The sequence below is a fragment of the Gavia stellata genome, unplaced genomic scaffold (genome assembly GCF_030936135.1).
Source record: "Gavia stellata isolate bGavSte3 unplaced genomic scaffold, bGavSte3.hap2 HAP2_SCAFFOLD_124, whole genome shotgun sequence".
NCBI lineage: Eukaryota > Metazoa > Chordata > Aves > Gaviiformes > Gaviidae > Gavia > Gavia stellata.
This window is the reverse complement of record NW_026777096.1, coordinates 118,352-141,124: the sequence shown is the minus strand read 5'-3', so window position 1 is coordinate 141,124 and position 22,773 is coordinate 118,352. Positions and strand designations below refer to the sequence as shown.

Genomic DNA, 22,773 nt, shown 5'->3' with positions numbered 1-22,773 from the left:
TCTGTCCTGCTTACCCAAAAAGTGTATGTGGGGACGGGCTCATTGCCGGGGGGGGGCAAATGGCTCCCGCTCTCTTGGGGGGGGGGGGGGGCTGCGGGGAAGTTGAGGGGCCCCCAGGGCACAGGCGTGCGAAGGGGGGACTCGTTAACGGAGAAACTCGTTAACAAGAGCCTAGTTAACGGGGAAAGTCATTAACCAGAACCCGGTTAACGGGGCGGAGGAACAGGGTCCCTAACGCAGCGAAGCGCCCCGTCAGCTAGGCCTCGATCGTGCCCCAAAAAGCTGCCTCGGGGGGGGGGACACACGACGGGGGGGGGGGTAGAGACGCCCCCCCATCCCCCAACCCTCATTTTGGGGACAGTTTGTGCTTTTTGGGGGCATAATCCCTGTTTTCAGGGTGTCCCCAAACCCCCCGGGGCTGCGCTGGGCTTTGGGGTGACAGAACCCCCCGTGTTCGGCCGCGTTTGTGGGGGGCTGCGCTGCCAACGTTGGCGTCACCGTTCTGTCACTCCCTCAGCGGCTCTAATTAGTGCCTAATTAAGCTCCCCAATGCTTAATTAAGCTCCCCGATACTTAATTAAGGCCTTTGGCGGTGTAACACGGGCCCGGCAGGGCTGCTCGGGGCTGCGCTGGTGGGGAGCGGCCGTGACACACACTGCAACTTGCAGGACCTGTTTTGGGGCTGTTTCCTCTCGTTCTGTCAGCGTTTGGGGCTGCCCGGTGCCGTAATTGTCGTGTTTTTTTAATCGCCACGGGGCCGTTTCGAGGTTAAACCCGACTATTTTGGGCCCGCTCGGGTTACAGGCCGCGAGCAGCTGCCGCGGGGGGCGGCGAGGGCGGGAGGGCTTCCCCGCCCCCTTAATTCCCTCTTTTCACCCTAAAACTACGGCACGCTTGGTTCACCAAAATCACCCCAATCGCCCCCAACCCCGCGTGGCCCAGGCAGGACCCCAAATTTGGGGGAGTTACAGGGGTTTTTGGCATTTTCCCCCCAAAATAGGATCTCCGCGGGATCGTAATCAGCGCTCGGGTTTAATAAAACCCAACTGTGGGGGTTTTTGAGGCAGAATCCGTCTTTTTCTTTCAAGCCGTTTGCAGTGGGGATCCTAAGGCAGACCCCAAACCCCCCAAAAATCCCCAAATCCCCCCAAAAATGCCCCACAGGGTCGGGGTACACGGCTCTAAAAAGCCCCCGCGTCCCCCCCATTCTCTTCCAGGCCGAGCCCCCCACAAACGAGGCTGCGCTAATTACTGGTCGTTAGATAGCCCGCTAACGAGAGATGCCTTTAAATGCACTCGTTATCCTCCCCATGATTTAATTAAGGGGGGCATGAGGTGCTCCCCAACTTTGCCCTGGCGCGAGGGAGAGCGTAGCCGCCGCAGCGCCAACCGCAGCGGCGCCAAGGAGGAAAATTCGGCGGAAAACCAACTTTTAATGCTTATTTTTCCCTATTTTACTCATTTCCGGTGTTTTCTCCCCAGGATGGCGGAGGAGCCCATCGTGCCGGTGTACTGCACCGGCGTTTCGGCGCAGGTGCAACGGCAGCGGGCGAAGGCGTTGGGGTTGGGTCGGCACGAGAACGCGGTGCGGTACCTGGGGCAGGACTACGGGCAATTGGTGGAGGAATGCCGGCGTTCCGGCACCCTCTTCCGCGACCAAACCTTCCCGCCGGCTCCCGCTTCCCTCGGCTTCCGCGAGCTCGGCCCCGGCACCGCCAAAACCCACGGCGTCCAATGGAAGAGGCCGACGGTGAGCCGGGGTGTTAATGATGGGGCGCTAATTAACCGCGTTCGGAGGAGATCGCCTGGCTCGCCGGTTGGGTTGTAATCCCCTCGGTGTAATCAATGGTCGTTATCGCGGCGAACTCCTCCCAGGACGGCGGTGGCGCCGAGGCAAAAACGTAAATATCCAAATTTGGTGATTTTGGTGAATTTTGGTGACCGAATTGGGGGCGTTTCCCCGCAGGAGCTGTGTCCGCGCCCGCAGTTCATCGTGGACGGGGCCACGCGCACCGACATCTGCCAGGGAGCGCTGGGTAGGGAGTGCCGACGCTTCGGTTTTCCTGATTTTCTACTTTTTTGCCTCAAATTGGAGATTTTGGGGACGGTTTTGCTGAATCAAGGCTCGTTTGCACGCCGTAGCCGTTACCAACGGTGACGGGTTCGAACCTCTCACCGGCGAGTCGCGGCGGAGCCTGCCACGGCTTCCCCCTGAACGCCCGCGGAGCGTAAAAAACCTATAGGCAGGTGTTGAGCGACCAGAAAATTGCCTTTTTTACCCCAAAACAGGTGACTGCTGGCTGCTGGCGGCCATCGCCTCCCTCACGCTCAACGAGACCCTCCTTCACCGCGTGGTGCCGCACGGGCAGAGCTTCCAGCACGGCTACACCGGCGTCTTCCACTTCCAGGTGAGATGCTTAAACCACTCCCCCCCAAACTTTAGCGGTGCCCCCCCCACCATTTTGAGAGGAGCCCCCACCATTTTGGGGGCAAATCAGGTGCTTTCCACCACAAAATGGCCACCAGGTTCATCTCCCGGCGGGGCGATGCCGGACTGGTGCCGCCGTTGTTTCCCTGATGAATCGTCCCTGCAGGGATGTGCGCTGTGGGAGCCAAAAATGGGTGTTCTCTCCCCACAATGCCACTCCCTGGCTAAAAAGGGGGGGGTATCTTCGGCCTCGCCGCCTCCTCCTCTTCCTCTTCCCCCCTCCCTTCAGATTTGGCAGTTCGGCGAGTGGCTGGACGTGGTGGTGGACGACTACCTGCCCACCAAAGACGGCAAGCTGCTCTTCGTGCACTCCGCCGAGGGCACCGAGTTCTGGAGCGCCTTGCTGGAGAAAGCCTACGCTAAGTACGCCCTCGCCCCTTTCCCCCTCTTCATTTTGGGGTGAAACACCCCAAAAACGGTCAAATCTTCCTCCCGCCGACCAGGGTGAACGGCTGCTACGAGGCGCTGTCGGGCGGCAGCACCTCGGAGGGTTTCGAGGACTTCACCGGCGGTGTGACGGAGTGGTATGACTTGCGCAAGCCCCCGGGGGATCTCTACCAGATCATCCTCAAGGCGCTGGAGCGCGGCTCCCTGCTCGGCTGCTCCATCGACGTGAGGGGCCTTTTTGGGTTAAAACCCCAAGATTTTGGGGTCCTTTACCCACCATCAGAATCGGCACGGTGTCGCAGGCCGTTAAGGCGACCGCCGTCTCACTTCCTCACAGATAACGAGCGCCTTTGACATGGAGGCGGTGACGTTCAAGAAGCTGGTGAAGGGACACGCGTACTCGGTGACGGGGGCCAAGCAGGTGAGAGGCAACACCGTTTTGGGGAGAAAACGGCACTTTTTGGGTCACGAGCCCTGACGGCGCCGTTCGCAGATCAACTACCGCGGGCAATCCCTGGGCCTGATCCGTATGCGCAATCCCTGGGGAGAAGTGGAGTGGACGGGACCCTGGAGCGACAGGTGAGGAGCACGAGGCTTCGTTAGCGTTTCTTAACGAAGCGGCTCGGCCCCGGGGGTGAGATCCATTTGCCGCCCGCAGCTCGTCCGAGTGGAACGCGGTGGAGCCGGCACTGAGGCAGCAGCTGATGGTGAAAATGGAGGACGGTGAATTTTGGTAAGCGAAGTGGGGTTAAAAAACCCTTTTCCCGGCCGTTTTGCGCCAGGAGAAGAGGGAAAACGTCCACTCCCGACCTTCGGCGCTTCCTCCAGGATGTCCTTCCGGGATTTCCTCCGGGAATTCACCCGCCTGGAGATCTGTAACCTCACCCCGGATGCTCTCCAATCCCGCAAATTCCGCAAGTGGAACACGCGGCTCTACGACGGGACGTGGCGGCGCGGCAGCACGGCCGGCGGTTGTAGGAACTACCCCGGTAGGCGCCGCTAGCGGGGGAGTTTCACCTCAAAACCGCTGTTTTTGGCATCGATTTAACCTCTTTTTGCTCTTTTTTCAGCCACTTTCTGGATAAACCCGCAGTTTAAGATCCAGCTGGAGGAGGTGGACGACGACGGGGACGAGGGCGGCAGGCGCGAGCCCGGCTGCAGCTTCCTGCTGGCGCTGATGCAGAAGCACCGGCGCCGCGAGCGCCGCTATGGCAAGGACATGGAGACCATCGGATTTGCTGTCTACGAGGTAACGGCGTCACCCGGCATCAACCGGCATCACCCAGCGTCAGCCGGTGCCGCCGTCTGCCCTCACCTCTCCTCTCCTCTCCCTACAGGTTCCTCCCGAGGTGGGTACAACTCACCGGCGGTGATACTATCACCGTTACCGCGCCGTAACGGCAAAGCAGGAAACACGGAGGGTGTTTTGGGGGTTATTTTGGGTGTTTTTTACCCCGTTCCGGCAGCACGTGGGGAGATCGGGCGTCCACCTGAAGCGGGATTTCTTCCTGGCCAACGCCTCGCGCGCCCGCTCGGAGCAGTTCATCAACCTGCGGGAGGTGAGCACCCGGTTCCGGCTGCCGCCGGGGGAGTACATCGTGGTGCCCTCCACCTTCGAACCCAACAAGGAAGGAGACTTCGTTCTCCGCGTCTTCTCCGAGAAGAAAGCCGGCACCGAGTAAGAGACGCCTCGTTAGCGCTAACGATCCCCGGCGACTCTTGAGGCCAAACTCTCCTTTATCATCTCCGCAGGGAAATGGATGACAAGATCCAGGCGACGCTCCCGGATGAGGTGAGGGTGGTGGACGAGCCGGTAGGGTGCCCAGGCCTCACCTTTTTACCAAAACTGCCCATTTTTCCCCCAGAAAGTGCTCTCCGAAAGCCAGATCGACGACAACTTCAAGCAGCTCTTCAAGCAGCTGGCGGGGGCGGTAAGGGGGGTGCCGGGACCGGCGGCGGCACCGGCGGTGGGTGGCACGGGGCTGCCGGAGTACACCCCGTCTTCTCCCTCCCGTAGGACATGGAGATCAGCGTCACGGAGCTTCAGACCATCCTCAACCGCATCATCGGCAAACGTGAGCCGCCGGGGCGGGATTTCGGGGTTCACCGCGAAAAAGAAAAAAAACCACAAAACCACCAACCCTGTTAATTGTCGTTTAACTCGTTAACGCAAATAACGACCGGGCTCTTTGCAGATAAAGATCTCCGGACCAAAGGCTTCAGCATGGAGTCCTGCCGCAGCATGATCAACCTCATGGATGTATCCTCCACCACCGGCGATGGGGTTTTTTTGGGGGGACACCCCTGCTCCCGGGGGGTGTCTTACACCCCCAACCGCCCCCCCCAAACCCGCCGCTTTCCTTAACCCCCTTCCACCCCGTAGAAAGACGGCAACGGGAAGCTGGGGCTGGTGGAGTTCAACGTGTTGTGGAACAGAATCCGCAACTACCTGGTGGGTCTGGGGGGGTGCGGTGCGGTGGGGGGCGGTTTGGGGTCTCTCTCCTCATGGGTGACCCCCTTTTTTTTTTTGGGGGGGTGCGTTTGGCTCGCAGGCCATCTTCCGCAAGTTCGACCTGGACAAGTCGGGGAGCATGAGCGCCTACGAGATGCGGATGGCGCTGGAAGCGGCAGGTAGTGCCCCGCCCCGGCGATTAACCCCGAGATTCGTTAACGCCGCCTGGGTTTTAGCGGGTTTCCCTGGCCTCCCACCCGCCTGGGGTGGTGGTAAGGTGCTTTGGTCGGGTTTTTCCCCTAAAAAAGGCTATAAATTGAACAAAAAGCTGCACGAGCTGATCATCACCCGCTACGCGGAGCCCGACCTGGCCATCGACTTCGACAACTTCGTCTGCTGCCTCGTGCGCCTGGAGACCATGTTCCGTGAGTGACTTTTTCCCCCTAAAAACCACCATTTTGTCCAATCCTGCCACATTTCCCACATAATCCAACAGGAAAAATTGGGGGGAAAATAGGATTTAAAAGATTTTTTTTCCTTTTCTCATTAAATTCTGTGGAAAAGTGGGAAAAACCCCACAGAAGTTAAGGGGAAAGATGGAAAACCTCGCAGCATTTAGCAGGAAAAAGTGCAAAAAAAAAGCAGGATTTAAGGGGAAGAGTTGGAAAATACCCCATTTTTTCTGTTAAATCCTGTTTTCCAACTCTCTGCATTAAACCCTGCTGCTTTTTTTCACTTCTTAACAGAAAAGTTTGGGTTTTCCAATGTTTCACCTTAAACCATGCTGCGTTTTCCAACTTTTCCCCTTAAATCCTGCTTTTTTTTGCACTTGTTTTTGCTAAACTCCGCAGTTTTCCAATCTTCCCCTTAAATCCTGTTGGGTTTTTCCCACTTTCCCCAGAATTTAACTTTTCCACAGAATTGAACTGGAAAAGTTGGAGAAAACCCCTCAGGCTTTAACAGGAAAAGTGGGGGTTTGTGACTTTCCCCTTAAATTCTGGAGGTTTTCTGACTTTTCCCCTTGAATCCTGTTTTTTCCCAACTCTCCCTCTTAAATCCTTCCCCATTTTTCTAATTTTCCCCCTTAAACCCTGCTGGTTTTTCCCAGCTTCTCCCCTTAAATCCTCCCTCATTTTCCTAATTTTTCCCATTAAATCCTGCCTTGGTTTTCCAGCTTTTCCCCTTAAATCCTTCCTCATTTTCATGAATTTTCCCCTTAAATCCTGCCTTGTTTTTCCAGCTTCTCCCCTTAAATCCTGCTCCATTTTTCTAACGTTCCCCCTGAAATCCTGCTCCGTTTTTCTAACGTTCCCCCTTAAATCCTGCTCCGTTTTTCTAACGTTCCCCCTTAAATGCTGCTCCGTTTTTCTAACGTTCCCCCTTAAATGCTGCTCCGTTTTTCTAACGTTCCCCCTTAAATCCTGCTCCGTTTTTCTAACGTTCCCCCTTAAATCCTGCTCCGTTTTTCTAACGTTCCCCCTTAAATCCTGCTCCGTTTTTCTAACTTTTCTCCTTAAATCCTGTTCCATTTTTCTAACGTTTCCCCTTAAATCCTTCGTCGTTTTCCTAACGTTTCCCCTTAAATCCTTCCTCGTTTTCCTAACGTTTCCCCTTAAATCCTCCCTTGTTTTCCTAATTTTTCCCCTTAAATCCTGCCTTGTTTTTCCAGCTTCTCCCCTTAAATCCTGCTCCATTTTTCTAACGTTCCCCCTTAAATCTGCTTTTTTCCCAACTTTCCCCCTTAAATCGTCCCCCGTTTTTCCCACTGTTCCCACTAAAAAACCCCACCATTTTCCCCCCCAATTTCCCTCACCGCAGGGTTTTTCCAAGCGATGGACGTGGACCAGGACGGCGTCGTCACCTTCGACTTGCTGCAGGTACCTGTGGGCGCTGCGAGGGGCTGACACCCACCCGACGCCCTCCTCACACCCTCCTCCTCCTCCCGCAGTGGCTGCAGCTCACCATGTTCGCCTGACCGCACCCCCCAGCCCTCCAAGTGCCTTCGCAGCGGGAGCCGACGACAAGAACCGCGCCGGTTTTTCCCTTTTTCTTGGCTTTTTTCCGCAAAAAGAAGGGGTGGGGGGTGAAGGTGGTGTGGCCACCCCCAGCCGGGACGTGGGGCTCCCCCCTCGCTTTGCCAAAGAAACACCCCTTTCCTCGCCTCTCGCACGGCTGTTTTGGGGGGAATTCTCACGTTTTTTGTGCCTCTTCCTACCGAAGGAGCCCCGGGGCGGGTGACACCGGGTCTCATCCGATCTCCGGGCTCCCCCGACGTGGCCGCCATCGCCTCTCGCTTCCCAGCGCCTCAGTCAGGGATCTTCTGCCTACCGGGTGCCATAATGGTGGTGTTTTTTATTGTATAAACTTAAAATAAGGAAAGAAAAAACACAAGGAATGTTATTAAAATCCAAGCTCTTTTCCGGCTGGTCCTTTCCCCTCACCTTTACCTCAGGGTGAATCCCACCAGCCCCCCTCGGCCTGCCGGGTGCTGAGGGGGAGCGCTGACGCTCGAGGCGACGCTTTTAACCACCCAGCTGCAAAAAAACCCGTAGCTAACGTACGTTTAGGACTTATATATAGGTTTTTTTTGGTTGTTCTGAATAAAAACCCCCGTCGCGGCAGGTTGTGGTCATGGCGGGGGGATGCAGGTTGAGGCTGCCGCGGTCCCTGTGGGGTGAGGAGGTGTGAGGGGTCCCGGAGCCTCCGCGGCCGGGGCGAGTCCTGTCAGTGACCGGGGCGCTCCCCCCGGGCCCGGGGCGGTCCCCCCCGGCGCGGGGACGACCTCTCCGGGCCCGGTACGGTCCTTCCGGGCCGTTCCCCGTGAGGCGCCGCTTCCCCCCTCAGCGCTGTGAGGAAACCCCCGGGAGGGCGGGAAAATTCCCGCCTTTTTCCACCCCCCTGGTTGGTGGTGCGCCGGCCACGCCCCCTCCCCGCCCGTCCCTCCCCGTTGGCCTGTTGTCCCTCTACATCTGCATAGCTCCTCCTCTTACCCCAGCGCTGCCACGCCTGTTTCCTTATAAGGCGCGGCCACGCCCACTTCCCCTCCCCGCTGCCGTCAAGCGCGGCGGTGTCGCGCCCGCGCGGGCTTTTCGCCGCCGCGATGGCGGAGCCGGAGGCGGACCCGGAGCCGGTGTCGGCCGAGGCGGTGCTGCGGGAATTGGGGCTCTTCGAGCTGCGCTGCGACGGGGAGGACGTGCCCGCCAAGCGTGAGGGCGCCGGGGGGGCACGGCCTGGGGGTGCTAATGGGTGTTGGGGGGAGGCGGGAGGGGGTATTGGGGTGGTTGGGGGCGTCGGAGGGGGTGTGGGGTGGTCTGGGGGTGTCAGGGAGGTGGTTGGGGGGTCTTGGGGGGTTATTGGGGTGTTAGAGAGGTGGTTGGGGGTATTGGGGGGTACTGGGGTGTCAGGGAGGTGGTTGGGGGTCTTGGGGGGTTATTGGGGTGTTAGAGAGGTGGTTGGGGGGGGTATTGGGGGGTACTGGGGTGTCAGGGAGGTGGTTGGGGGGTATTGGGGGGGTCAGGGGGGGTCAGGGAAGTGGTTGGGGGGTATTGGGGGGGTCCGGGGGTGTCAGAGAGGTGGTTGGGGGGTATTGGGGGTGTCAGGGAGGTGGTTGGGGGGTACTGGGGGGGGTTGGGGGTGTCAGGGAAGTGGTTGGGGGGGGTTGGGGGTGTCAGGGAGGTGGTTGGGGGGGTATTGGGGTGTCAGGGAGGTGGTTGGGGGGGTCTGGGGGTGTCAGGGAGGCAGTTGGGGGGGTATTGGGGGTGTCAGGGAGGTGGTTGGGGGTATTGGGGGCGTCAGGGAGGTGCTGGGGGGTATTGAGAGGTCTGGGGGTGTCAGGGAGGTGGTTGGGGGGTATTGGGGGGGGTCTGGGGGTGTCAGGGAGGTGGTTGGGGGGTCTTGGGGGGTCCAGAGATGTCAGGAGACATGTCTGGGCAGTATCAGGTATATTGGGGGTTGTAGGGGAGGTGTTTGGGGGTGTTGGGTGGTTTGGGGGTCACGGGGGGCTGTTATGGGGTTTTGGGGTACCTTTGGGGGGGTCCCCAACCCCATTAACCCCTCCCTCCCCGCAGTGGTGGAGCTGTGCCTGACCCACGGGCTGGGCCCGGTGGCGTTGGCCAACGAGCTGCTGGCCTTCGTCACCAGCAAGGACCTCGGCACCCAGCTCTCCGCCGACGGCCTCGACGCCTTCGAGCACGAGGTGGGGGGGTCCCCGATATTCCCCCCACACCCCAAAACCCCCGGGAAAAGGGTTGGGGGACACTCACCCCTCTCCTCTTCTTCCTCCTCCAGGTCCTCGCCAAGCGGGGCAGCAGGATCCCCCGGAAAAGGGACAACCGCTACGGTGGCTTCCACGACGTCCACTCTCTCCAGGAGCTGTATCCCGCAGGTTTCGGGGTGATCCTTAAAAAACCGGGGTGTTACAGTGCCCCGTGGGGGGGAGCATCCCGTTAACACCCCCCTCAAGTGGAGCGCGTTCGGCCCCTTCTCCGGAAACGAGGCCTCGTTAGCGCCGGTTAATGGGAGGAATTCACGGCTTAGGGGGTGCTGGTGGGCGTCCCCCCAAAAATAGGGGTCTTCGGTGTTCCTTAACGAGCCGGCAGCCTTGACGAGGAAGAAGAGGACGAGCTGCTGGACGCCTACACCACACCGTCCAAGGTGCGCGCCAACACCTTAACCCCAAAAGCTACCCCCAAATTTACCGTTTTCTGCCCCAAATCCACCCACCCTAAAACATCGGGGGTTTTATCGCCTCACAGGGTTCCCAAAACGCAGCAATTCCACCCCAGAAAACCCCCGGCCCAAGCGGACCCTCTCCTCCCGCAGCCCCTACGCGCTCTTCTCTCCCAACAGCTTCTCCCCGAGGTAAACCGTCACGCTGAGACCGTCACCGGCGCTCGCAGTGGTGCCGCTGGCGCTCGCGGTGGTGCTACCGCCGCCGGTTGTCACCGTCACCCCCCTTTTGTCCCCGCAGCGTCACCCCCTCCCAAAAATACACGGCGCGCAGCAGCCGGGGCGAGGTGGTGGCCTCGTTTGGCTCCGTCCAGGGTCCCTCCTGGAGCGGTCGGGGCGGCCGCGGTTGTACCCCGAAACTTTTCGGTCCCCCGGAAGAAAATCTGACAAAAAGCTACAAATTCATGTTCCAGAAAGCGCTGGACGTCCGGGAAGGTGACGCCGTGACCCGGGGAGGGGTTCGGGGAGGTGACCGACACCTCGATTTGGTGGTAACCCCGTTTTTGGGGAGTGTTTTGGGGTGCGGGCAACGCCTGTGCTCCCTCCGTAGTGCTGTCTTGGAGGATCGAGGAGCTCGGTGACGCGCTGAAGAGCCACCATCACCTGGAGGACTTCGCCTCGGTGTTGCTCCCGGCGCAGGTGAATACCCCGGCTGTCACCCCAACACCCCGCGCCCGCTTTTAGGGCGCTTCTTGGCATTTTGGGGCAAAACCAACTTTTCTGGCGGTTGTCTGATTTGGTTTTTTTGCCGTCCCTGCGCAGGAGCCGGTGACGGTGCTGGGCCAGATCGGCTGCGACAGCAACGGGAAGCTCAACGCCAACTCGGTGGTGCTGGAGGGCGACCGAGAATACTCCTCGGGTGGACAAGTCCCCCTCGACCTCTCGGAGCTGAAGGATTATTCCCTCTTCCCTGGCCAGGTGCGGCCGCGGCGGTTTTGGGGTGCAGGGGGGGAGCACCCCAACCTTCCTCCCCCAAATTTTGAGCCTGACACCATTTTCTCACCCACCTTTAGATCGTGGCGCTGGAGGGAACCAACAGCACCGGCAGGAAGATGGTGGTCTCGAAGCTCTACGAGGTGACGGCGTGGCGCTGCCGGCGTCCCACGGACAAGTTTGGGGCTGGTTTTTGGGGTGAAAAATGAGGATTTTGAGGCAATTTACGGTTTATCCGCAGGGGGTGCCCCTTCCCTTCCACACGCCGACGGAGCCGGCCCCAGGTGAGCCCCAACACTTCCCCTGCCGGTGGCCGCTGCGGTTTAAAGCCGGGATGCGTTAAACCACCCCACCCAATCAGGGAAAAGTTTTGGGGTGTCCCCAAACGCCCTCTTTTTGTCCCCAAAACCCCCCTTTTTCTCCCAGCAGAGCAGAGGATGGTGCTGGTGGCCTGTGGACCCTACACCACCTCCGACAGCATCGCCTACGACCCGCTCGCCGACCTCGTCGAGGTGATCGGCCGCGACCGCCCCGATGTCTGCGTATTGGTGAGGGGCCGCAGCGGGGATGGGGTCCCCCTAATCTCGGGGGGGCTGGGGGGACCCCGGGTTTATTACATAAACCAATCGTTTATATTAGCGAAACTGATTAGATATTATAAAACCAGGGACCGCAGCGTGAAAATGCATTTGAGGTTTCAAAACCCTGAAAATCAGCATAAAAAAAAATGCTGCTGAGGAGAGAGGCGGCTCGGGCGTAATCCCAAAACACCCGTTTTTTCACCCTAAAGTGACAAAAAAGCCCTGTTTTAAGAGCAAATCGTGCTCTTTGAGCACCCCAGCAGTCTGCCCACTCGGAAAGGACACGCTGCTTTTATCAGTCTCCCCTTTTGGGCTCGGTTTGCCCCGACCGCTTTGGGGTCGCAGGGTAAAATTTGAGCTTAATTAACAAGACTCATGAAAAACCGCCTTTTTCCGGGCGGTTTGACGCGTGTCGCTGGGCTGCTGGGGCTGGCAGCGCCCGGCGGGGTCATGCCCGCTTGTGGTTTTCTCTGATTTTTCACCGTTTCTTCACAGTTTGGGCCGTTCCTGGATGCCAAGCACGAGCAAGTGGAGGTGAGGGAGAATTGGGGTGCCCTGGGGTCCCCCCTGGGCTTCATCCGTGGGGGGGGAGGGCTCAGCGGGGTGCCCCCCAAAACCCCCGTGAGACCCACAGTGTGTGAGCGGGGCGGTGTAGGGGCTGATTTTCCCCAAACTCCTACATCCACCTGGATTTTGGGTTGATTGATCCGTGGTGCCGGACTCAGGGAAGGCAAAGAAGCTGGGGAAGGCGGTGGGGGTGTCCCAGTGTCCTCCCCGTGCACCCCAAAAGAAGGGGGAATTGCGCAAATCCCATCGTTTTCCCTCAATTCATAGAACTGCCAGCTCCTGGGGTCCTTCGCCGAGGTCTTCAAGCTCTGCCTGAAGACAATAATCGAAGGGACGAGAAGGTAGGGACGGTGACTGCATGAAGTTACTACAGTTTCCACAGGTAGCTTTTGCCCAAAACCTCATTTTTCGACACCAAATGGGATCTGGACGGGGGGTTCCACTGATTCCTGCGAGGGAAACAGGCGGCCAAGGGGGGAAATAATTAGATTTTGGTTGAAAGCCTCGTAACAGGCTCTGAAATGGATTTGAGTCGTGTTTGCCTGCTGCCAGACGTGATTTATAGCTGGATCCTGGCTTTTCCCCCAAAAAAACACGAGGAGAAAGGAACCGGGAACAGTTGGCGGCACTTTTTCCCCCTCCCCGGTGTCGTCCCAGGGCCGGTTGGCGGCGCGAGGGACGGCGCGAACAAAGAACAAGCGAGGTTTGGGTTTTTTTTTTTCCTTCCTGCCGGGCGCTGCCAGCCTCTTTCATCTGCTGCCAGACTCCGGCAGGGACGGGGACGCACCATCCTCATCCCTCTCGCTGTCAACAGCCCTGCCTGGCGCCGGGTGCCCTGTGTCGAGGGGCCGGGGACACCCCAAAACACCGCTTCACACTCCTCCGGCATCTCCCAGACTCACCAGCACCACCTCTCAGTGTATCCAGACCCTTTCCTTTATGATTGTTTTCTAAATTCACTAAAAAAACTGGTTTTAACCTTTTTTTTTGGCTTCTCGGGTTAGATGGGGATGAGGTCCCGTTCCCCGCACAACGGGGGAAGGCTGTATTTGCAGCCCAGTTTGTCAACACCCTCTGGGGCTTCGATCCGGGAAAAGCATCATCATCTCGCAGCCCCTTCCCTTCACGTGGGGCGAAACACCTCTCCTGCAAAAGCTTGAGCGGCTTTTGGGGGAATTTCAGCACTTTTGGGTCCTCTCACAGCCAGAATGCCCAAAGTGGGCTCTTTTTGAGGGTGTCTGGCTGTAATTTCTAAGTGAAGTGCTGTTTCTGGGTGTTGAAGTGCTCCTCGGCTCCGCCTGTTAATTAATCGCCTGGTTTTTCCCTCTTTTCCCGACAGCGCCGGCTCTCAGCTCGTCCTTCGTCCCTTAATCGCCTGTTTTTTCCCCTCTTTTTCCGACAGCGCCGGCTCTCAGCTTGTCTTCGTCCCCTCGCTGCGGGATGTCCACCACGACTACGTCTACCCGCAGCCGCCGTTCCTCTACCCCGAGCTGCCGAAGGACGACAAACCGGTAACGAATCCCCGTTCCGCGATTCCGCGTTTTACCCCAAAGAAGCCGAATAATGCTGAATTTCCAAAAAAACCCCACCCGTCCTTGCAAAAACAAGTTGCCGAGGTTTGAGGTGAAATTTCCCCTTTTTTTTTCCGGCATTTTTTTCCATCCGGCAGTGATTTCTTGCCAAAAAAAATATTCCCTTTGGGAGCAAATACCAGCGAAGCTGTGACTTCCTGCAGGAGAAGGGATTTGGGAGCGGAAATCCGGTGGTCCCCGCACCTCGCTCGTTAGGTCACGGCGTTCCCCAAGACGCTTAATGAGCAAAGGGGGAATTAAATAAACGCAGCGAGACGGTGCCATCGCCGGGAAACCTGTGGCAGTCGAGCCAGTGTTGCGCAGAGCTCCTTCCTGGCCCTCACCGTGATCCTATCCCTCTCCCAGCCCTTTTTGGGTTAAAATTCCCTAATTTAACTCCTTTTTTCCTAGGCAGCAGCTTCTGATGCTCCTGGCAGAAAGTCTAGCATGGCTGAGGCGTTTTTTGGGGTGCATTTTGGGCATTTAAGGAAAGCTTAGCACGACTGAGGTGTTTTAGGACTGGTTTAGGGGCGTTTTAGGAACGCTTAGCGTGATTGCGGCGGTTTAGGGTGACTTTGGGGTAGTTTAGGGCAGATTTGGGGTATTTGAGGAAAGCCGAGCGTGATTATGGCATTTTGGGGCGGGCTTGGGGCGTTTTAGGGGTGTTGTGGGCGTTTTAGGGCACCTTGGGGGGGGTTAGGGTCTGTTTTGCGCTGGCAACGACGGGGTTGGCAAAGCCACAGCCCAACCTGGCGTCACCGCGTCTCCGCCGCAGCGCGTGCACTTCATGTCGGACCCCTGCACCCTGGACATCGACGGCGTCGTTTTCGGCCTGACCTCCACCGATCTGCTCTTCCACATGGGTGCCGAGGAGATCAGCAGGTGGGTGCCGGTGGGAAGCCCGGATTCGGGAACACGTCGGAGCGGGGATCTCTTGCCAGCGGCTGGATCCAGCTCCAAATTCGCGGGATCTCGTCTGGGAGTGGTGCCCCTCGGTTGTCTCCTCCGACGGCTCCTTTCTCTCCCGGCGCATCTGATGAGGAGGCAGAGCTGCCCCCGTCTCTCGGTGCCTGGCCAGGGTGTTAATTAGGCTGCGTGCCTAATTAATCGGCACAGCCAGCAAGCTTCTTTTTCCCTTTTCCTCCCTTTCCTTAACCGTTTTACAGCTTGTTTTCTCTCGCAGCTCATCCGGGATCTCGGACAGGTTCACGCGAATCCTCAAGCACATCCTGACACAGAGGAGGTGAGGCCTTAGTACCAACACCCAGTCAAACCCCAGAAGGGCTTTTTTTGTGGCCAAACGAGGGAAATCCTGTACTGTTTTTGCTGCCTTCCCCTTTAAAGTCATTTTTTTTAACCTAAAAAATGTCCTTTTGGGGTTTGATCACCCTTTAACAACAGGATTCAGAGGGTTTTAGCATCCTAAGTCCTCCGGACTGGTGTGCATCAGGCTTCCGCGGCTGATAGCTGCCCTCAGAGACAGCAGATATGTGGGGACAGCCAAAAGAAGCAGAAAGAACTCTTTCTACCCCAAAATTTTCTGCTGGTTGTGTCCGAGACGGTGTCACGGCACTGTTGCTGTACAGGCGAAGGCTACGGTAACCTGTTTTCCCCCCTCTGGCAGTTACTACCCGCTGTACCCCCCCTCGGAAGAGCTGAACGTCGACTACGAGACTTTCTACAGCTACGCCTCGTTACCCGTCACGCCGGACGTCCTCGTCACCCCCTCGGAGCTGCGGTACTTCATTAAGGTCAGTCGGCGCACGCAACTCCTGAAATACCGCCAAAACCCACAGTATTCTGACGTATTTGGGCAAAACCCGGTTTACAGCACGAATAAAGCGCAGTCTTGTGCGCCGCAGCGACTGTAGCCGGGCAGTCGCGGCTGTCGGCATCCGTGTCGGCTGTAGCCGGGCGGTCGTGGCTCTCGGCATCCGGATCCGTGACCACCGCTCTCGTATTCCCGCAGGATGTGCTGGGCTGCGTCTGCATCAATCCCGGCCGGCTGACGAAGGGCCAAGTCGGGGGTACCTACGGCCGCCTGTACCTACAGCGGGAGGACGCCAAGGGCGAGCGGAAGAGTCCGTGTGTTGCCGCTCAAGTCGTTAAAATCTAAATCGTCAGGGCAGAGACTAATTTCTTTGATTCTTCTTCCACCTACAACTTAATTTCTTCACGGCAACAAATTAGTGTTAAAATACACTTTGAATTTTGGTTAAAAACCACCCAAACCGCTTGCGTTTGTCCCCGTGCCGGGAGTTTGCCTTCGCCTGACGCCGTTTCACAGGGTGCCGACTCTGCGCCCAGCCCCTCCTGGAGCACCCCGACGTGGTGGGACTCCACTCCAGGGATGGGGCGGAGACCCCATCCTAATAATCGCTAATTAATTGATTAACGCTAAGCACGAGGCGGCAGGAAGCGGGGGTTTTGGTAGTGGTTTTTACAGGTGGAGTTTGGGACAACCTGGATGAGAAGTGCCGCACGCGCGGGGCGCTTTTTGGGCTGCGGGTGGGCGATTCGGGGTCGCTCGTTAGCTGGAGCGGGAGGACGCGGGTGCGCTGTGTCTTCCCCTCCCGCTCGTTAGGTAAATGAAGGTGATCCTCTAGCTGGATTTACCCACGGAAAAGGGGGAATCCTGGCGTGGAAAGGGGAATCTCGGTGTGTGGTGGGGCCAAAATCCTCTGCCGGGGTACTGGTGTCCCGGATTCACCTCCTGGGTGACGTCATTTGGGTTGAGCGTCCTCATTATGGGACCCTGAGTTTAATTAGTCCGAAAGCAATTAATTTACAGCTGCCCGGGGGGGGCTGTGCTGCTGCCTCACCGGCTCCGGTTGAAGGATGCCGCGGCTGCGGGCAAAAAAACAGCGTCGGGTTTGGGTTTGAAACAATTCCCCCCGCTTTTTGCCTCAAATTTGCGTTGAGGAATTTCCCGCTCTTCGTTCCGCTCTGATGCTGGAGGGTGGGGGAAAGGGGGAAAAAGGGGGTTTTGCTGGAAAAAAGGTCAATCCCATGTGAAGAAAGGGAATGAGTTTCGTAACTCTCCCCGCCGCGGGGTAGCTACAGGCGTCGGGAGGCTGGAAAACAACCTGGTCGGTCGGTGCTGAGCCGGCGCGCGTCTCCCTTCGTTAATTTTCCACTTAATTACCTGCCTGGCCTTATTACAGACGCCCTCTAGAAGCGGCGTCTTTATCTGCTCTCGCCCTTTAAATCCGGTGTGGGCGTTGGGGCGTATTTAGGGTAAAACCAGGGGAAAACGGGGTCTGGGGAGGGAGATCCCCTGGCCGTTTTGGTGTGTAACTCCGGCTGACCAGGATTTGCCAGAAAATCTCTGTTTTCTCCCCAAATACCTGCGCGAAGCAGCTGGGGGGTGTTGCGGTCTTCTCCACCCGTCGCATCTCGGCCTCAGTTCCTCTGATCTTTTGCTGATTTTGGCGTTTCTCACCCCAAGCAGAGTGCTGGTTTTCCCAGCCTGGGTAAAAGAGCTTTTTTTTTTCTGCTTTTTTCAGTTTCCAGCTTTTTTTTTCTTTTTTCACTTGCTGCGGGAGGAGGGGAGCAAAACCCCATTTTCTCCCAGTTTTTGGCTTTGATGTGCCTCGTCCAGCCTCAGTTTCCCTCATAAAAATGCCGGGTTCAGTTAAATCACGGGTGGGACGAGCTGGGGGCCGCGTGGATGGGGGGACGCTGGGGGGGTTCGATTCAAACACAGGAGCAAAGCAGCCGGCGTCTCCTTTGCCTCTTAATTAGATGATCCTCGAGGACGAGGCTAATTTGGGATTTAAACGAGCGGAGATTCCGGCAAGGAGCAGTTTTAAGTCCGCACGTCCTTTCGGAGACGGGGGGGTCCAGTGCCGGGAACTATGAGTTGGCCAAGGATTTTTTGAGGGGGGGGCCAGCGGGTGAGCGACACTGCTCCGCAGGGAATCCCCCACTTCCCTCTGGAGCCAGCAGGAATTTTTCCGGCTTTATTTTTATTTCCCCAGCGATTTTTCGAACTGAGAGCTGCGGTGCCGCGTCTTCCCGTGGCAGAGCGGGGAAATTGAGGCACGACGGCGTTCCCGCCTGCTACAGGAAAGGCGAAGCCATCGGCTCTTCATCCCGGTGAGAAGCGAAACGCCGTCGCTCCATGTTTTGGGAAGGGGGGGGAAAAAAGGAGCCCCCCGGGAAGGGGGAAGCGAGGCCCTGTGCTGGGGTGGGGCTTGCACGTTGGCTCGGAGCCGGCTGCGCCGACGCTCCGGCGTTGGGAGGAAGGGAACGGCGGCAGTTGGCTCTGGCTCAGCCGCCAGACCGGAGGAAGACGCGGTGAGTATCGGCCGCGACCCCGGTTTTGCTTTCCGGTGAGATCCCTCCGGCTGCCGTTGCCGCTGTGGTGTCACCGGTACCGGCATCGGGTGTAGCCGTAGGGTGGCGAGGGGGACGCGGCGGTAAATTTGGGAGCTGGGGGGGAGGATTTGGCCTCTTTTCCCAGCAGCTCACGGCACCGGCTTGCAAATCCCTGCCGCTGCGAGCGGTCGGGCCCTGCGTTGGGATGCTGAGGATGGGGGGGGGGGCAGTTCTTTTTCATGCTATTAAGGATGTTTTTGTGTCCCTGTCACATCCCGGATCCCCAGTTTAAAGGAGGGGGAACGATCCCCTCCTTTTTTCTCCGAGAAAACAGACTGGATCCCTTCCCCTGCGTCCCCCTTCTTGCCCCTTCCCCGGTTCCCCGCAGTCACCTCTTAATTTTAGCCCCCAGCTGCGAGGTTTCCGACTGCCCCTGGCTTAAATTAGCTGACCGATCCCCGGAATAGACGGCATGCTTTCGGGGAGTGCGGACGGATCCTGCTCCGGGATTTTTCAGGGAGGATTTTTCAGTGTAAACGGGGATTCATGGGTTTTTAAAATCCGTATTTCAAAGGAGTTGCCTGGATAGCCGGAGCTGACTCCAACCCTGTCACGGGGAAAGAGGAGTGACCTGTGCCCTCATCCCACCCCGAATGCCTGTGCGGAGATCTCCACTCGGGAATTCCCAGCGCTCCCCCAGCACTCGGGTGGGGCTCGGCCGGGAGGAGCCTCCCTAAAGAGTTGTTTTTCCTGGTTTTAAGGCTTTTTTTTTTTTTTTCCTTTCTCGGCTTTGGTTTGTCACCACTGCAGCGGGGTGTGTGGTGCAGCCAGGGGAAACTGAGGCACGGGAGGGTTTTGGCTATGGTTGAGGCCGCTGCGTTTTCCTACCGTGCACTGGCATTTCCTCATCCTCAAACTTTCCTCCTTGGATGTTCCTTATCGGTGAAAATCTCTCCCCAATACTGGTGTTTTCCCGGTCCTGGGAAAAAAACCCAACAGCGTTCAATGACGCGGCTGTTAGGAGGGGACAGCCGGCGCTGCCGTGCCCCGAACACACCTTGCCGTGGCATCCCTCGGCACGGAGACCTCGCCGGCAGCTCTTTCCTCCCCGCTTGCCGAACCGGTGCGCACCCCTCACGCGGATTCGGCGCCGGATGCTCGAGGTAGGACAGTGACAGTGCCACGATCCTGTGGAGAGAAATTAATTCCCTGTTTTAACCAGGGATAACCAGGAGTATCTCGGGATAAATTCTTCCCCACGGATCGATGCCAGCTGCCGGGGCATCCGCAAAAGGCTTTTGGCATTGTTCCCAAACATCCCTATTCCCTAAAAAAATCCGTAATACCCTTCCTGAAAGGTCGCTATTCCCCCAAGGGTTCCTTTTTCACACCCCAACGCTCCTCCAGCTCAGGCACCAGAGGACAAGGGGGTGCGTTTTCATCTCCCACATGAATATTCCCTCCGTGGGGGGATACAAGGGCGAAATCTCTTTCCAGGTGCAAATTTTTAGGCAAGGATTTTCTCTGGACACCCATAAAAGGTGAAAAAAGGCCCAAAAAGGGTCAAGAGGAGGAGAGGTGGAAGGAACCGGCTTCGTTTTCCGCAGCAGTTCCTTGCTCGCTTGATTTCTGCTCCTTCAAGTGGGAAAACGAGTTTAAGCCTCTGTCGCTTAATTGCTATTTTTGCAGGATCTTGATAAAATAGTTTGCGGAGACGCCGGGATGGGAAAATCGCGGCTCTGTGAGTAACCAGGGGGCTGAGGAAGTGCCGGGTCTTTGTGTAATGGAGCATAAATTGCTGAAAATGGGTTAAAAGAAATAAATTTTTGTGTAGCAAAGTATAAAATGCTGAAAACGGGTGGAAAGGAAACAAATTTTCATGTAGTGAGTCTAAATTGCTGAAAACAGGCAGAAAGAGAAACAAATTTTCATGTACTGAAGCCTAAGTTGCTGAAAATGGGCCAAAAATAGAATGTTTGTGGCCCTAACCCTAAATTACTCTAAATGGGTGAAAAAGAAAGAAAATTTTCATGTAGCGAAAGCTAAATGTCTGAAAACAGGCCAAAAAGAAACAAAATTTTCACGGACCAGAGCCTGAATTGCCAAAACCAGGCAGAAGCGAAACAAAATTTCAGGTGCTGAAGCCTGAATTGATGAAAATGGACAAAAAAGAAACCAATTTTACTCCATGGGGAATCAAAAAAACAAACTGGGGAAAGGGGCGAATGTCTGGGAGGCGGATGTCACCGGAGATGCTCGGAGGGATGATAAATCCCGTGCCTCGGGCTTTCGGCTGATTTCTTAACGATGAGAAGTTAAAACGAAGCCTAATGTGGGGCACGGGTTGAGTTTAAGTGCTCAGATCTTCTCTTGAAGCACCTCCCGCTTTTATCCTGCAACCAAACCTCTAATTTTCCCCGTTTCTCTCTTTACTGACAGCCACGAGTCTCGTTTCGCAGGACACCTGGATTATTCTTGGGTTTTAACGAGTTTTTAGTGAGGGTACTGTCATGAAAGGCTAATTAGCAGCAGCCTGGCGCGTCGCCACCCCCCCCTTGGCCCAACCGCAGCGCTAACGGGGTACGTCTTGACACGCAGCACTAATTGGGAGGCAAAACGCTTTCAGTTAAAGCCTTAAATCACTGGGGATGCGCCTGGCTGGGAAGAGGCACCGGCCGCAGCAGCTCGGCCGACGGTGGGGACACAGCGCGCACATGAACGCCGGGGAAAACACGCGTAAATAAGTTATTGAGGGTTTTATTTTGGTTTTGCTCCCTTTCCAACCTGTTTTCCATCCAGGTTGTGTCACTACTGCAGGGAATCGGGCGTGCTGGTAACGCGCCCATCTTCTGAGCAGGTTTACTTGGTGGGCGGCGCTGGAAAATGCCGGGAAAAGGGATTTTAAGGATTTCTCTCATGCAAAAACCCCTATTCCCTGTGCTTTCGGGGCCCACTGACCCTTTCCCAGGCTGCACTGGCCAGCAAATACCCTTTTTTGAGGTCTTTTTTTCTTCCCGAGCACAAAGGGAAAGGGCACTACCCGCAGCCCTGAACTTTCCCAGCGTTCACCCGGCCCCAGGAGCTCGCTTCGGCGCTCACGGCGCTCACAGGCGGCCTTTGTCCCAGCCCAGCGGGGCGCTGGGTTTTCGGCCAGAGCCCAGACCAGGAAAGAAGGAGGCGGGGGGAAGAAATTGGGGTGAGGAGAAGTGATTTCTGTTCGGTGCCGGTGGAAGATGTTGAACCGAAGATGCTGCACCGGGTGGGAGGGGGCACTGTCCTTTTTGCTCCCCGCCTGACCCCGTCAGTATCATCGCACATCCTAACCTGAAAACTTTAAGTATTTCCGAGTGATGAGAGGGTTTTTTTACTACAAATCCCCTTTTTTCTAATGATTTCAGTGCTCTTTTGCGGCTAACCCACAGATGCCTGTGGTTCCCCAGCGTGGTGCAAGGGGAGCTGAGCAGGGTGGCTTGTGGCCACACATCCGGCAGGCGTTTTGGTGAGCACCGGCACTCCTCCGAATCCAGATCTCTGTGAAGAAGCGCTTCCCTCAGTCCCCCTCTCTCCGCGTACAGCAGTGGCTTTGCCGTCATCTTCTCGCCTCCCCCTTCCTGGTGTCCTCACGGCGCCTGTATTTCACGCGAGCGGCGCAGCCGCCACCTCTGCAGGCTGTCATTATGCCGCCCGCTTTAATCCGCCTGGGATTAACGAAGCTGAATTCTGCATTGTCAGGATTCTTCCCTGGCCGGAGCCGCCGGGAATGGGATTACCGGTGACCGTGTTCCTCCCAGGGCCACGTTCCTGATGGTGACGGCATCGCCGGCATCGCCAGTATCTCATCCGTGCTTCGTTCCGAGCTGTTTGGATGATCTGCCGCTCCACCTCTGCTCCCTCACACTGCTGTCAACCAAATGTGACCTCGGGAGAGTGTCTCTGGCTGTAGCGTCTCCGGCTGTAGCAGCGCGTACGTGTGTCCCTGTTCTCAGGCAGGGAGAGGTAACCGTGTTTCTCGGCACCGAGAAGAGGAAATTGGGGGGAAAAAAAAAGGGAATAAAGTGAGCAGCGTAGACAGGACAAGACTGCAGATGCGGTTTCAGTAGTGCTTTCTAACGATAATAACCGTGCAGCAGGAGGCTGAAAGGGAACGTGGGATTTCCGTCCCTCTGTGTATTATTGTTATATTTTTAAGGACAAATTTAAGGGGCAGCGGTCAGGTGTGGGGCAGGGAAGGGGCAGGATGATCCAGCAGCCCTGCACAGTCTCGGTGGGACTGTGCCGCCTCGAAACCCCGGCGCTTGAGATCCCAAAGAGCCAACACCCGCTGCCACTGACGTGGCGTTTAACGCCGCCGGGCGCGTGGCTCCTGCTGTAATTGAAATGCCAGCCCTCGGGGAGGTCACCCGGCTCAATTCATCCGGCGTCGGCCGCAGACTGGTTTTCACTGGTTCATTGGCACCAGCCGCGGCAGGTTTCGGACCAGGAAAGCGCCTGACGTGGTTGCTGGGGCTGTCAAACATAGGGGGGAACGACTGTTTCCCAGCACCCAGCTGGGCTTCGTGTTGTTTGTCGGTGGCAGCTGACTGAAAACCACAACTTGTGACATCTTGCCGGGACGGTTCAGGAGTTGATTTGAGGAGCAGGGCTCGGCCGCGGTGGTTTCGGCGGTGGTTTCACTGTCGGCTCTCACTTTCCAGGTGTGGCTGTACCAGGAGGTGTGTTACAAACCGCGTAAAACAGGCTGGAAGC

The 22,773-nt window shown here is 57.1% G+C and overlaps 2 protein-coding genes across 2 annotated transcripts; both read left to right on the top strand.

Moving 5' to 3' along the window:
- CAPN1 (calpain 1) lies at window positions 1-7,713 on the top strand. Its single transcript, XM_059835124.1, has 22 exons — window positions 1-23; window positions 1,483-1,750; window positions 1,967-2,036; window positions 2,290-2,408; window positions 2,718-2,851; window positions 2,932-3,100; window positions 3,213-3,296; window positions 3,369-3,454; window positions 3,534-3,608; window positions 3,704-3,864; window positions 3,946-4,124; window positions 4,213-4,224; window positions 4,342-4,553; window positions 4,628-4,667; window positions 4,741-4,806; window positions 4,893-4,950; window positions 5,071-5,135; window positions 5,259-5,327; window positions 5,428-5,506; window positions 5,636-5,752; window positions 7,146-7,204; window positions 7,276-7,713. Exons 2-22 carry the CDS (start codon window positions 1,484-1,486, stop codon window positions 7,300-7,302), a joined length of 2,148 nt encoding a protein of 715 aa, XP_059691107.1. The 5' UTR covers window positions 1-23; window position 1,483; the 3' UTR covers window positions 7,303-7,713.
- Window positions 7,714-8,427: 714 nt separating this feature from the next.
- Window positions 8,428-15,932, top strand: POLA2 (DNA polymerase alpha 2, accessory subunit). Its single transcript, XM_059835121.1, has 18 exons — window positions 8,428-8,533; window positions 9,395-9,522; window positions 9,615-9,700; window positions 9,926-9,979; window positions 10,080-10,187; window positions 10,297-10,490; window positions 10,606-10,694; window positions 10,818-10,973; window positions 11,069-11,131; window positions 11,230-11,272; window positions 11,415-11,536; window positions 12,065-12,103; window positions 12,404-12,477; window positions 13,539-13,647; window positions 14,483-14,589; window positions 14,891-14,950; window positions 15,332-15,458; window positions 15,677-15,932. The coding sequence occupies exons 1-18, from the start codon at window positions 8,428-8,430 to the stop codon at window positions 15,821-15,823; spliced, it is 1,812 nt and encodes a 603-aa protein (XP_059691104.1). The 3' UTR covers window positions 15,824-15,932.
- Window positions 15,933-22,773: the final 6,841 nt, after the last annotated feature.

Coding starts and splice junctions, on each gene's coding strand:
- CAPN1 (XM_059835124.1), top strand. CDS start 1,484: ATGGCGGAGGAGCCCATCGTGCCGGTGTACTGCACCGGCGTTTCGGCG. Junction 3,455..3,533: donor ACGGGACCCTGGAGCGACAG/GTGAGGAGCACG, acceptor TGCCGCCCGCAG/CTCGTCCGAGTGGAACGCGG. Junction 5,136..5,258: donor GCATGATCAACCTCATGGAT/GTATCCTCCACC, acceptor TCCACCCCGTAG/AAAGACGGCAACGGGAAGCT.
- POLA2 (XM_059835121.1), top strand. CDS start 8,428: ATGGCGGAGCCGGAGGCGGACCCGGAGCCGGTGTCGGCCGAGGCGGTG. Junction 11,132..11,229: donor TGGTCTCGAAGCTCTACGAG/GTGACGGCGTGG, acceptor GTTTATCCGCAG/GGGGTGCCCCTTCCCTTCCA. Junction 12,104..12,403: donor CCAAGCACGAGCAAGTGGAG/GTGAGGGAGAAT, acceptor CTCAATTCATAG/AACTGCCAGCTCCTGGGGTC.